The 13,259-nt window shown below is 42.8% G+C and overlaps 1 protein-coding gene across 1 annotated transcript; it reads right to left on the bottom strand.

The window, feature by feature from the left end:
- Positions 1 to 4,753: 4,753 nt before the first annotated feature.
- LOC135548643 (zinc finger protein 346-like) lies at positions 4,754 to 11,353 on the bottom strand. Its single transcript, XM_064978453.1, has 7 exons — positions 11,266 to 11,353; positions 10,342 to 10,445; positions 10,137 to 10,232; positions 9,863 to 10,010; positions 9,414 to 9,650; positions 8,514 to 8,613; positions 4,754 to 8,304 (listed from the first exon to the last, which is right to left on the bottom strand). The coding sequence occupies exons 1-7, from the start codon at positions 11,348 to 11,350 to the stop codon at positions 8,154 to 8,156; spliced, it is 921 nt and encodes a 306-aa protein (XP_064834525.1). The 5' UTR covers positions 11,351 to 11,353; the 3' UTR covers positions 4,754 to 8,153.
- Between the last annotated feature and the right edge of the window lie 1,906 nt (positions 11,354 to 13,259).

The raw sequence follows: 13,259 nt of genomic DNA, 5'->3' as shown, positions 1-13,259 counted from the left end.
TTGTGTCGTCTGCATACTTGATGATTGAGTTGGAGGCGTGCATGGCCACGCAGTCGTGGGTGAACAGGGAGTACAGGAGGGGGCTGAGCACGCACCCTTGTGGGTCCCCATTGTTGAGGGTCAGCGAAGTGGAGATGTTGTTTCCTACCTTCACCACCTGGGGCGGCCCCTCAGAAAGTCTATTACGTCGTCTGTGGACCTGTTGGGGCAGTATGCAAACTGAAGTGGGTCTAGGGTAGTCGGTAAGGTGGAGCTGATATGATCCTTGATTAGTCTTTTAAAGCACTTGATGACAGAAGTGAGTGCTACAGGGCGGTAGTCATTTAGTTCAGTTATCTTTGCCTTCTTGGGTACAGGAACAATTATGGCCATCTTGAAGCTTTGGGGACAGCAGACTGAGATAGGGAGCGATAGAATATATCCTTAAACACACCAGCCAGCTGGTCTGCGCATGCTCTGAGGATGAGGCTTGGGATGCCATCTGTGCCAGCAGCCTTGCAAGGGTTAACACGTTTAAATGTTTTAATCATGTCGGCCACGGAGAAGTCCTTGTTAGTGGGCAGCAACGGTGGCACTGTATTATCCTCAAAGTGGGCAAAGAAGGTGTTTAATTTGTCTGGAAGTGTGACGTCGGCATCCGTGACGGGGATGGTTTTCTTTTTGGCGTCCGTGATTTCCTGTAGACCCTGCTATATACGTCTCGTGTCTGAGCCGTTGAATTGCGACTCCACTTTGTCCCTGTATCAGCATTTCGCTTGTTGATTGCCTTGCGGAGGGAATAACTACACTGTTTATATTCAGCCATATTCCCAGACCTCTTTCCATGGTTAAATGCGGTGGTTTGCGCTTTCAGCTTTGCGCGAATGCCGCCATCCATCCACAGTATCTGGTTAGGGTAGGTTATAATAGTCACAGATGGTACAACATTTCCAATGCACTTCTTTATAAACTCACTCACCGAGTCAGCGAATAGATTAATGTGGTTCTCTGAGGCTGACCGGAACCAGTCCCAGTCCGCGTGATCAAAACCATCTTGACCCAGCGTTGAATGGTTCTAGTCACTGGTACATCCTGTTTTAGTTTATGCCTATAGTTGGATTTGTCGAAAGGAGGGCTTTGTATGCATCAAGGAAGTTAGAGTAGCAGTGATCAAGTGTATTACCCCCGCTCGTAGTGCAATCAATATGCTGATAGAATTTAGGTAGTCTCACGTTCGTTGAAATGAGCGGACCAAGGCACAGCATAAATAGAGTTCCACATGTTTATTAAAATGAAACTCACCAACAAAAACAATAAACAGCAAACGAGACGTAATGACTGGAGTGCTCACAGGCACTACACAAAAACAAGATCCCACAAACTAAAGGTGGAAAAAAGGCTGCCTAAGTATGATCCCCAATCAGAGACAACGATAGACAGCTGCCTCTGATTGGGAACCATACACGGCCAACAAAGAAATAGAAAAACTAGAATGCCCACCCAAATCACACTCTGACCTAACCAAATAGAGGAATAAAATGTCTCTCTAAGGTCAGGGCGTGACAGGTAGCCTTGTTCTCAAATTTGCTTTGTTAAAATTATAGCCTTAGTATATATGGTTTCCAGTTTACATAGAGTAAAGTTCCTTGAGGGCCGTCTTGGTGTCTGCTTGAGGGGAAATGTACACAGCTGTGACGATAACTGACGAGAATTCTCTTGGGAGGTAATGTGGACGGAATTTGATTGTAATGAATTCTTGGTCGGGTGAGCAGAAGGACTTGAGTTCCTGTATGTTGTTATGATTACACCATAAGTCATTAATCATGAAGCATACACCCCCACCCTTCCTTTTCCCAGAGAGGTGTTTATCTCTGTCGGCGCGATGCATGGAGAAGCCCGGTGGCTGAACTGATTCCGACAACATATCCCGAGAGAGTCACGTTTCCGTGAAACAGAGAATGTTAGTCTCTGATGTCTCTCTGGAAGGCAACCCTTGCACAAATTTCCTCTACCTTGTTGTCAAGAGACTGGACATTGGCGAGTAGTATACTTGGGAGTAGTGGGTGATGTGCACGTCTACGGAGCCTGACCAGGAAGCAGCTCCATCTGTCCCTTCTGCGGCGCGTTGTTTTAGGTCGGCTTCTGGGATTAGATCCATTGTCCTGGGTGGTCATCCAAACAGAGGATCTGCTTCGGGAAAGTTGTATTCCTGTTCATTTTCAGGACACTATCTTTCATGCATAGACTTTGGGAGGATGGGGGTAAATGTTATGCCCGCTGTATAGCCTACCCTGTGAGTTTGTTGTGTGTTCCTTTTGACTCACTGTATTGTTATCCTGAAGGGCCACCATACTTTGGCCAAAACTTGTTATGCTAGCTCACGAATGTGAAGATGTTAGAGTTGTGGCTAATAAACCCAAACTGTTCTTTATAAACTAAGTATTTTTCTTTCAACACAACACCTAGATCAGCAGTCCTACTCTTATGAATATGGGCCCAGAACGATATAAGGATAGCGGCACAGTTGCTCAGACTACAATATATAGTATGTGACACTGAAAAATACATTTTGGCAACCTCCAAACTTCACAATTCAGTATCTCTAAAGTATATGACAAGGTACCATGGTTTATTTGGATTATTGTTCATTTCAACGGTATATTTTGGGACGCTATCGTGTTAGTGCTGGCTTGAATCTCTCATTCCAAACAAAGAGCAGCCCATTCATCCTAAACCAAGATGAATCCTCCTGTCTGGTGGTGTTATGGCCGTTTCCCCTCCTGACAACATCAGGCAGCCTGCACAGTTACACACAATGACAGCACGAGGGTAAACACACTAGGCAGCCTGTGAATGTTTATGGAAAAAGTTTCACGATACAGCATTGCTATCCTATCTTCTGCTCCACAACAGGGGGCTGTGTGCTTGGCCTGCTCCAGACGTGAGCTGGCCTACGTGTGGCTGCAGTGTTTATAAACCTTGGCGCCTCCAACGGATGCCTAGTAGGGCCTGGCTCTATGAATGGAGGACCCAGACACCTCCCCATTCGAGTAAATAGATGCTATCAATGAAAAGACTGAACCCTCTACCTCCTACGCTCACACACACACACACACACTTTATGAATGGAACTTGTACCTTTGCCAAATCAAGCTCATTGACCTCTATGGTGCAGTGGTGCAGGAGCAATGTCCTGAATAGACACAGGGAGAGAAACGTGTCAAAAGCAGCCTTTGTGTGTCAGCTAATAACTTTCCTCCCCGTTTGATCAATGTGTACTTTACTCAAATAAAAGGGCCCATTTTAGAATAAGCTCTACACACACACACCTCAACATTCAATCATAAGAAAACACAGATGTTCTCAAATTAAATGTGAACTAAAAAAAACGAAAACATCATCCAAATACAGACGTTTGTGGTTCAATCTTAGTTGAGAACCACATAAAATGAACAAACAGATGTGTATCATTATAGTGATTACAAATAAAATAGTGATAACAATACAGAACATGTTGAAAAGCTTAACTGTTCTTGAGAAATAATTTGAGTCTGTGTTCGATGGATGTTTGCTTGTCTTTATGGTGCACAACCCTGGCGAGAGGCTTCCGAGGCCGAGCAAGCCTCGGCCCACCATTTTACCTGTATCCAAGTAGCGAAGGTAACAGAACTAAATGACTATCGCCCCGTAGCACTCACTTCATGAAGTACAACAACGATGAGACAGCCTACAGGGAGGTGAGCCCTGGCGAAGTGGTGACAGGAAAATAACCTCACCATCAACGTCAACTAAAAACGAAGGAGCTGATCGTGGACTATAGGAGAGAACACGCCCCCATCCACATCGACGGGGCCGAAGTGGAGTGGATCTAAAGCTTCAAGTCCCTCTGCGTACATATCACTGACAACCCGAAAGGGTCCCTTCACACAGACAGCATGGTGAAAGCGCAACAGCACCTCGTCAACCTCAGGAGGCTGAAGAAATGTCTTGGCCCTCAAGACCCTTACAAACTTATACAGATGCCCCATTGTGAGCATCCTTTCGGCTGCATCATCGTCTGGTATGGCAATTGCACTGTCTACAACCACACGGCTCTCCAGAGGGTGGTGAGGTCAGCCCAACGCATCACCGGGGGCACACTGCCTGCTCTCCAGGACATCTACAGCACTCGGTGTCACAGGAAGGCCAAGATCATCAACGGACCTCAGCCACCCGATCCAGTCTGTTCACCCCACTACCATCTAGAAGGTGGAGACCGTACAGGTGCATCAAAGCTGGGATCGAGAGACAGCTTCTATCTCCAGGCCATCAGACTGTTAGTCACTAGGCGACCTCTGCCCAGAACCCTGCCCTGAACATTAATCACTGTTCTAGCCGGCTACCACCACGTACTCTACCCTGACCTTAGAGACTGTTGGCCTATGTACAGTCATTGAAAACTGGTCACTTTAATGTTTACATACTGTTTCACTCACTTTGTGTGTATATACTGTATTCTAGTCATGACTAGAAGGGGGGATGTATTTACTATTCCTAGGTATTACTGTGCTTTTTGAGCTAGAAACAAGCATTTCACTGCACCTGGGAAAACCTCTGAAAATGTGTATGCTACCAATAAACGTTGATTTTGAGCCAGAGTATCTATTGCTCAGGCTGGAAAGGAGTAAGTGCGCCATCCAGTGACAATGTACAGTAATGGGCTTGAAGAGCAGACAAAATGTTTGGGTGTGAGGAATACATTTAGTAAAATTAATAAAAATACAGGAAATCTGACTTTAGTTAAAACATTGTTTTACTACATACACATTTCCCTAACACTTCTTTAGGCATACATAGTTTGTATTGAAAATAAATCTGATAATTTACAACACAATAAGAATGAGATCTGAAATAAAAGGCCATATTTTTGCTTGTTTTACAATGTATTTAGAAGCCCTCTTCCAATGAATTACATCCAAAATGAATGCAACGTTTCTTCAGCCAAAAGGCAGGGCGACACATTCAGTAATAGATATTCAACTTGTCATGTCTGATGAAAAAAAAAACAATCTTAGGAAATGACAAACTTCCACAACTCGTCACAAAATGACATAATGGGAATGGGATCAATCAAAAATCTATTTATGCTTTTAAAGATCAACATAGTATTTCACTTGAAACAATAAAGGTACAACTCTAGGGTCCTTCACTGTCGGTCAGTAACGCACCTGGGACTGCGACGACGATTCTGCACATCCAATCCCTCACTAATACAACCGATATCCAAGTAGATATTTTTTTGTCCATTCAATAAATGGAGCAAAAACATAAAAAAAGTTTTAGCACTTACTACACCAAACATTGAGCTTTTAAAATAGCTTTTTATAGTCTCACCATCACCACTGAAACACTCTCAGATTGTCTTTACATTCACAGTCAAATCCCATTCCAAAAACCACTCCCTCAGACAGAATGTTGACCAATATTCAGACAATCTTTCATGACCCTACCAGCACAGATGGACAACTATGGAGTAAAACATTATGATTTCTACAACTATGACATACCACAGCAGATGTCTAGTAAAGGCATATTTCACATTGTAAGTTGCTTCATATCATTTTTCATGTGACTAAAAACAGAAATAAAATGGAATAAAAACAAAATGACATTGCTTTTTAAGCCCTGGTACTGACAGCGCATTCCTAATACAGAGTAAGGTTAGAGTATAACATTGCTTATCTGCTGCAACGTATGGTTAGTTTGTGACAGCCCCGTTTTAAATTGATACGAACGCATGTACATATAATAAAACGATTATAGGACGTACTTATCATCTGGCAGTCTTAATTACAATAGACATCAAACTAGAAGGTTCTCACAAACACTGAAGTTGGAGGGTGCAGAAAATTACATGTATATAATTATTATTATTTTTTATTTTTTTAGAAAGTCCAAGTTACTCTCCATGTTGCTATCCGCAAGCTGAAAAAACTAGAATGAGTAAAAGTTCAAGAAAAATAACTTTCCGTACAGGATATGTTATTGAGAGTTTTTCCTCTCAGCCAGTCACAGAGAAACATTATGTAAAGAGATGGATCAAAAGATTTACAGTGGGGCATAAAAGTATTTAGTCAGCCACCAATTGTGCAAGTTCTCCCACTTAAAAAGATGAGGCCTGTAATTTATCATAGGTACACTTCAACTATGACAGACAAAATTAGAAGAAAAACAAATCCAGAAAATCACACTGTAGGATTTTTAAGGAATTAATTTGCAAATTATGGTGGAAAATAAGTATTTGGTCACCTACAAACAAGCAAGATTTCTGGCTCTCACAGACCTGTAACAACTTCTTTAAGAGGCTCCTCTGTCCTCCACTCGTTATCAGTATAAAAAACACCTGTCCACAACCTCAAACAGTCACACTCCAAACTCCACTATGGCCAAGACCAAAGAGCTGTCAAAGGACACCAGAAACAAAATTGTAGACCTGCACCAGGCTGGGAAGACTGAATCTACAATAGGTAAGCAGCTTGGTTTGAATAAATCAACTGTGGGAGCAATTATTATGAAATGGAAGACATACAAGACCACTGATAATCTCCCTCGATCTGGGGCTCCACGCAAGATCTCACCCCGTGAGGTCAAATTGATCACAAGAACGGTGAGCAAAAATCCCAGAACCACACGGGGGGACCTAGTGAATGACCTGCAGAGAGCTGGGACCAAAATAACAAAGCCTACCATCAGTAACACACTACACCGCCAGGGACTCAAATTCTGCAGTGCCAGACGTGTCCCCCTGCTTAAGCCAGTACATGTCCAGGCCCGTCTGAAGTTTGCTAGAGAGCATTTGGATGATCCAAAAGAAGATTGGGAGAATGTCATATGGTCAGATGAAACCAAAATATAACTTTTTGGTAAAAACCCAACTCGTCATGTTTGGAGGACAAAGAATGCTGAGTTGCATCCAAAGAACACCATACCTTCTGTGAAGCATGGGGGTGGAAACATCATGCTTTGGGGCTGTTTTTCTGCAAAGGGACCAGGACGACTGATCCGTGTCGTCCTGAAGGAAAGAATGAATGGGGCCATGTATCATGAGATTTTGAGTGAAAACCTCCTTCCATCGGCAAGGGCATTGAAGATGAAACATGGCTGGGTCTTTCAGCATGACAATGATCCCAAACACACCGCCTGGACAATGAAGGAGTGGCATCATAAGAAGCATTTCAAGGTCCTGGAGTGGCCTAGCCAGTCTCCAGATCTCAACCACATAGAAAATCTTTGGAGGGAGTTGAAAGTCTGTGTTGCCCAGCAACAGCCCCAAAACATCACTGCTCTAGAGGAGATCTGCATGGAGGAATGGGCCAAAATACCAGCAACAGTGTGTGAAAACCTTGTGAAGACTTACAGAAAACGTTTGACCTCTGTCATTGCCAACAAAGGGTATATAACAAAGTATTGAGATAAGTATTTGGTCAATAACAAAAGTTTATTTTCCACCATAATTTGCAAATAAATTCATTAAAAATCCTACAATGTGATTTTCTGGATTTTTTTTCTAATTTTGTCTGTCATAGTTGAGGTGTACCTATGATAAATTACAGGCCTCTCATCTTTTTACATGGGAGAACTTGCACAATTGGTGGCTGACTAAATACTTTTACCACACTGTAGGTGTTGGACAAAACTCTAGAAGGGGGGAGGGGGGTTCTATAAAAATAGAACCAGAACACTACTGCAAGTCCATCACACCGTCATATCATTGTACTGTATTATGTCGGAATTTGAAATTTGAAATTTTGAACAGGAATGATAGACAACATGTCCAAGTGTCTCTATACCTCTCTGGTCTGACCGACTGAGAACACAACCAACACATGTACTGGGAGACTGACCGTCTCTGAGTACAGATAGAATGAAGTAGAACTGGAGTAGATAGATAGGATTCACCTATGAGGCAGATACGACACCACAGAGAGAAGAAGGGAGGACACACTCTCTTTCCAGGGATTTTACATGACCATGTGACATGAACAGGGAAAACTCTGGGGCCTAGTTGTAGCCTATAACAAAGAGTTTTTCCTGGTCAGGTGATGTGGTCAGGAAATCCTCCTGGCCCTAACTGAGGGACACCAGTAGCTGGTGAACTGTGGTAGTTGAGAGAGGTGGGGGTACTGGGAGTCTCTTCACTCGTAGTCCTGGTTGAAAGCGCCCCAGTCCTCCTGGACAGGTTCGGCTTCAGGCATATAACGGTACTCAGACTGCTGGTTTTCTGCTGTGTACTGGTTTTCAGAGGGGCTGACAAATGTTGGGTTGCTCCCTTTCTTCCCTCTGACACTGGAAATATATAAAACGTGTTACAACAAAGCCATGTGAAGGGAAAAAAAACAGGTATTTTCTGAATACGATAACTTCTGTTTGGACTCCAAACAGAAGTTATCTGGGTGTGCGGTGTGGTATACTCCAGTTGGTGTGTGTGCATGCAGTGGTTGTTGTTGTTTCTACTGGGGCATGGGAGAGTGGGAATGGGCAAGAGGGACACATACTGGTTCTTATGTTTGGAGCCGCTGATGTGAGCTTGATACTGTTCCACAGAGTTGAGTTCAATGTTGCACACAGTGCATGGATAGCCCTTTACTGTAGAAGCTGGAGACACATATAGGAGGGACTAGTTAGCAAGGAATGTCATTTTAGACATGACACTAACATGCAATGACCCAATACGGCATTGGTACACAAGGTCCTGTACTGTCTTGCTGCTACTGTATATGGCCCTCCAGAGACATTTACACTTGATAGAAACTCAAAAAAATGTACATAATCATATGCCCATATTCACAAAGTTCTAAATCAAGTGCTTTTCTTTCCACATGGGTGTCAGTGGCTGTCTGGTCTTAGTTTGGCGGGGCCTCCTTCCAAATCTCATCTTGTCTATTAGAAGTCTAGAGAACTTCAGTATTGGATTTATTTTGCTTTTCAATGGGAGTGCTGGCTGTTAATGCTCACATTTGATTGGCTCTTATAAATTAGGTTTCCTTTAGGGTAGCATTTCCCAAACTCGGTCCTCGGGACCCCAACGGGTGCATGTTTTGGTTTTTGCCCAAACATTACACAGCGGATTCAAATGATCAAAGCATGTTGATTATTTGGATCAACTGTGTGGTGCTAGGGCAAAAACCAAAACGTGTGCAGAGTTTGGGAAACCTGCCCAAGGGAGTGTGTTTCCTTGTTTTATGCGTGCCTATCTTACGGTGTCAGACAAAGTTTTAGTAGCTTGTTGCAAGTCAGAAATATTTTCTCAAATACCACCTCTATTAGGAGCTCTATACCCATGTGAAATATACACAAATATTTCCATCTCGACTCCAACCCTTTTGATCGTCTTCCCGAGGAGAACATCCCCAGGCTTTTGAACAGAACGTGAGAAGTTTGAGGCCAGGTCCTACCTGGTGCTGTGGATGGCCCATAGGTCTCCATAAGCTTCTGCTGGGTCAGCTGTTTTTTATGCTTCTTGCCTTCGTAGTGCTGCTTGGCCATGAGGGGGTTGTTGAATGAGGCGTTGCAGATGGAACAGAAGTGGTCTTGGTCGTCCTCGGCCGGGCCTGACGATGCCACGCTGCTCGCCTCCTCTAACTGAGTCTTCTTCTTCTTCACTACTGGGGCCAAGGCCTGAGGTAGTGCTACTGGAGAGGTAGAAGGCAGATATAGAAGGCAGGACATGACACATTAATCAGACAGGAAGGAGTCTACATAATATTTTTTGCACATTTGGAAAATACAGGCATGTGAGATGAAGGAATAACACAGTAGGAGAAATAGAACGTGTGCAGATGGGGTGGAAAATTTAAAACAGGCTTATTCCATGTCCATACAATCCATGTAGGCAACCTCTTACCTGGGGGCTGGTGGCCAAAAGTCTTCAGTCTCAGGTTCTTGGTATGCACCTTGCCCTGGTAGTGGGACTCAGCCACCACCGGAGAGGAAAATGTCATATTACATATAAGACAGGCTTTGGAGCGGTCCGTCTCTTCATTACTGTTGGCCTGAATATGGGGGGGGGCAGCAACCGTGAAGAAGACAAAAGGTTAAGGGAGCTCTATCCATGAACACTGTCTCTACTGGGATGAGAAGTGCTGGATAAAACAGTTTCTAGCTGAGAAGCAACTTACGCTGTCTCCCGAAGGCAACTTGAACCTTTTGATGGTGGGCTCCTCTTCTTTGTGGATGCTCATGTAGCGCCTGACTTTGTTGGCATGCTTTTTGCTCTGAAAAGAATGCGAAAACAGAACGAAATAATGAAAACATCAGCTGCTGCTCTGTATACTGGTTGAGAAAACAACCATACAAGAGTCAAAATCAAGTGGGATCACTGACCTGATAATGTGCAAGTTTCTGTGAGTCAGAATTCAGGACAGCACTGCAGACTTTACACAGGGCATCAGAAAACAGGTCACCATTCTCCTTTATCATCCTGTTTACTGAAAAAGAATGGATGTTAGTGTTAATTAAACAGAAAACACAGAATCACCAAATACTCATATAAATCTATCCATCTGTGGTATATCATTATCTATGATGCGCTATGGCCTGTGATGAGTTCACAGCTAAGGTATAGTATTGCTTTATGCATAGTTGTAGCTAGCTAGTACACTTAGCTTTTAACACTTATGGCCGAGATTCTTTTAACTTGCATCAACCTGATGTTGGTGCGAGCAAAAAGACTAGGAAGTGGAAGGTATCAACAGCCAATCCAATAGGGTCTGGAAACTATAGTGAGCTTCGATTGGTCAATAACGCGATGTCGCGGAGTATTTGCATTAAGTTCAGCTTTCCCCAACTTTGGTCCGCCCTGTTCACGTCGCTAAACCATGCTCTCACATCGCCCAAAGGCCCTCCCGGCCACTTCACTGAAAATGAATGGACTTCAGATGTTTCATCGCTCCCAACGTGCTATGTGGATCTCGTGGCTAATAGCTAGCTACTGATTTAGCAAATGTACTTAAAAGACACAGAAGACGAAAGGTACACGCATATAAAAGGCAGTCTTCAAAAGGCCAAGGTGGCTTTGAAAATAGCAAGCCATCTACTAACAAACATTACTCCTTCACTAATGCCTTGCATCGACCTTGGAGCTTGAATCTCAAATGGCTAAATAGCTACCGTTAGCAAGCATAGTGGTATTGTATTACTTGAAAGCTAGCGTTGATTGTTTATGCTCTGCTCACAGCAATAATAAATAAACCATACTAGACCAAAGTGGATGTCAATTATATTGAGCATAGGATAACGCGAGTTTACCCTCCACCGCCCCTGAAGGTAAATATGGAAAATCTCCATTCGGTTCCTCGAGCGCCATGTTTTCTTTCGGCAGCAGCGAGTGCATGCGTAATTGTTCTTCTTCTTTGGTGAAGTTTAACGGCAGTTGGCATCCAATATGTTGCATTACCGCCCCCAACTGAACTATAGTATAAATCCATTTCCCTTTGTGATACAAAAGGGAAAACGTAAAAAATACAAACAGTGGCGATTTTTGCATTTTAAATATTGGTGGGGCAAAGAAACAAAAATATTTGGGATGCATGCCAGCAAAGCCACTACACAACACTAAACAATACATTAATTGCACTATAACAGTGACAAACGGTGCCCACAATCTGTTAGGGCCTACATAAAGCTGTCCCAATACCAGTCCCAACACCTTACCACTGCTACTTCTTTCTATCAGCGGAGTCTTGTCTGGCAGCGAAACAGTTAATGCCGCCTCATTTACTGCCTTAAAAAAAACATAGCTGATATGGCTGACTTGCTGAAACAAATGTAGTTTCTACTGACAATTGATATGTACAAACTATGGCATAAGGGGACGACAAGCGGATAAAAGGCAATCCGTAATTTCGATTAAGCCATTAATGAGCGAGCTAGGACAAACGTAGTCAATATAACAATTTGTTCAGCACTTTTGAAATGTACAGCAACAGAATTCAGAACATGGGCTGTTCTTACAGTGCTCTCCCTGTACACCAAGTCAGAACCATATGATAAATAAAGGGGGCAAATAAGCAGACAATGAAAGCTCTTACAATATTCAATGATTACATTTCTCTAAAACAGGTTATAGGCTACATGTGCACCACCAAATCAGAACAGTAGGCAAAATTAAGAAGGGAAAATATACCAACTTATTAGGTTGGAGCACATGGGCTACGAACAGCTTACTACACAACATACACCTAGTACACTTTATTAGCTACAGTATGCATATCCCCCTGACATATTACATAATTTATGCAGCAGCATACAATACATTTTTGGACTCCCCTTCTTGTGCTGTGCTCACTTGAACAGGAAGGTGGCGTGACGGTCGTTCATAGGCAAATTTTGTCATCAAATTTTGTCATCAAAGTCTGGCATTCTCTGGATTTATTGTGCTTTCAAGACAACTGGGAACTCTGAAAAAAACAAGGTTGAATCATGATGACGTCAGTGATCTTCAGGTTGTAGCTCTAGAAAGAGGCCGGAGTTCCTGACCTACAATTTTGAGTTGGATCACCGTTCAAAATGTATTTTCCCAGTCGGAGCTCGTTTTTTTCCCCAAGTTACTAGTTCAAATCAAATTGTATTGGTCACATATTGGAACGATGACTGGAACGAATTGCAAAAAATCACTGAAGCTGGAGACTCATATCTCCCTCACTAACTTTAAGCATCAGCTATCAGAGCAGCTTACTGATCATTGCACCTGTAAATAGCCCATCCAACTACCTCCTCCCCATATTGTTTATTTTATTTCAATTTTTTTGCTCATTTGCACCCCAGTATCTTTATTGCACATTCATCTTCTGCACATCTATCACTCCAGTGTTTATTTGCTGAATTGTAATTATTTTGCAACTCTGGCCTATTTATTGCCTTACCTCTCTAATCTTACTTCATTTGCACACTGTATATATACTTTTCCATTGTGTTATTGACTGTACGTTTGTTTATTCCATGTGTAACTCTGTGTTGTTGTTTGTGTCGCACTGCTTTGCTTTATCTTGGCCAGGTCGCAGTTGTAAATGAGAACTTTTTCTCAACTGGCTTACCTGGTTAAATAAAGGTGAAATACATTTGAAAAAATACACGTGATTAGCAGATGTTATTGCGGGTGTAGCGAAATGCTGGTCTTGAACTAACTGAAATCAGATTTCCCAGTTCCAAGTTAATAGTTGTTTTGAGCGTGGAAGAAATCATGCTGGATTGACAGCATAGCCAATGTTGAATGTTTATCCTTTTAAGCTTGGAAAAGAGAC

Source organism: Oncorhynchus masou, chromosome 11 (genome assembly GCF_036934945.1).
Source record: "Oncorhynchus masou masou isolate Uvic2021 chromosome 11, UVic_Omas_1.1, whole genome shotgun sequence".
NCBI lineage: Eukaryota > Metazoa > Chordata > Actinopteri > Salmoniformes > Salmonidae > Oncorhynchus > Oncorhynchus masou.
Note: the sequence above shows the minus strand (reverse complement) of the source record. Positions and strands in the feature narration are given on the sequence as shown.

Bases quoted from the DNA above. Each gene is read 5' to 3' on its own strand.
- LOC135548643 (XM_064978453.1), bottom strand. From the start codon at position 11,350: ATGCACTCGCTGCTGCCGAAAGAAAACATGGCGCTCGAGGAACCGAAT. The intron at 10,011-10,136 runs GTAAGTTGCTTC...CCCCATATTCAG, and splicing joins AGTTGCCTTCGGGAGACAGC to GCCAACAGTAATGAAGAGAC. The intron at 8,305-8,513 runs GTATGTGTCCCT...ATATATTTCCAG, and splicing joins GGCTCCAAACATAAGAACCA to TGTCAGAGGGAAGAAAGGGA.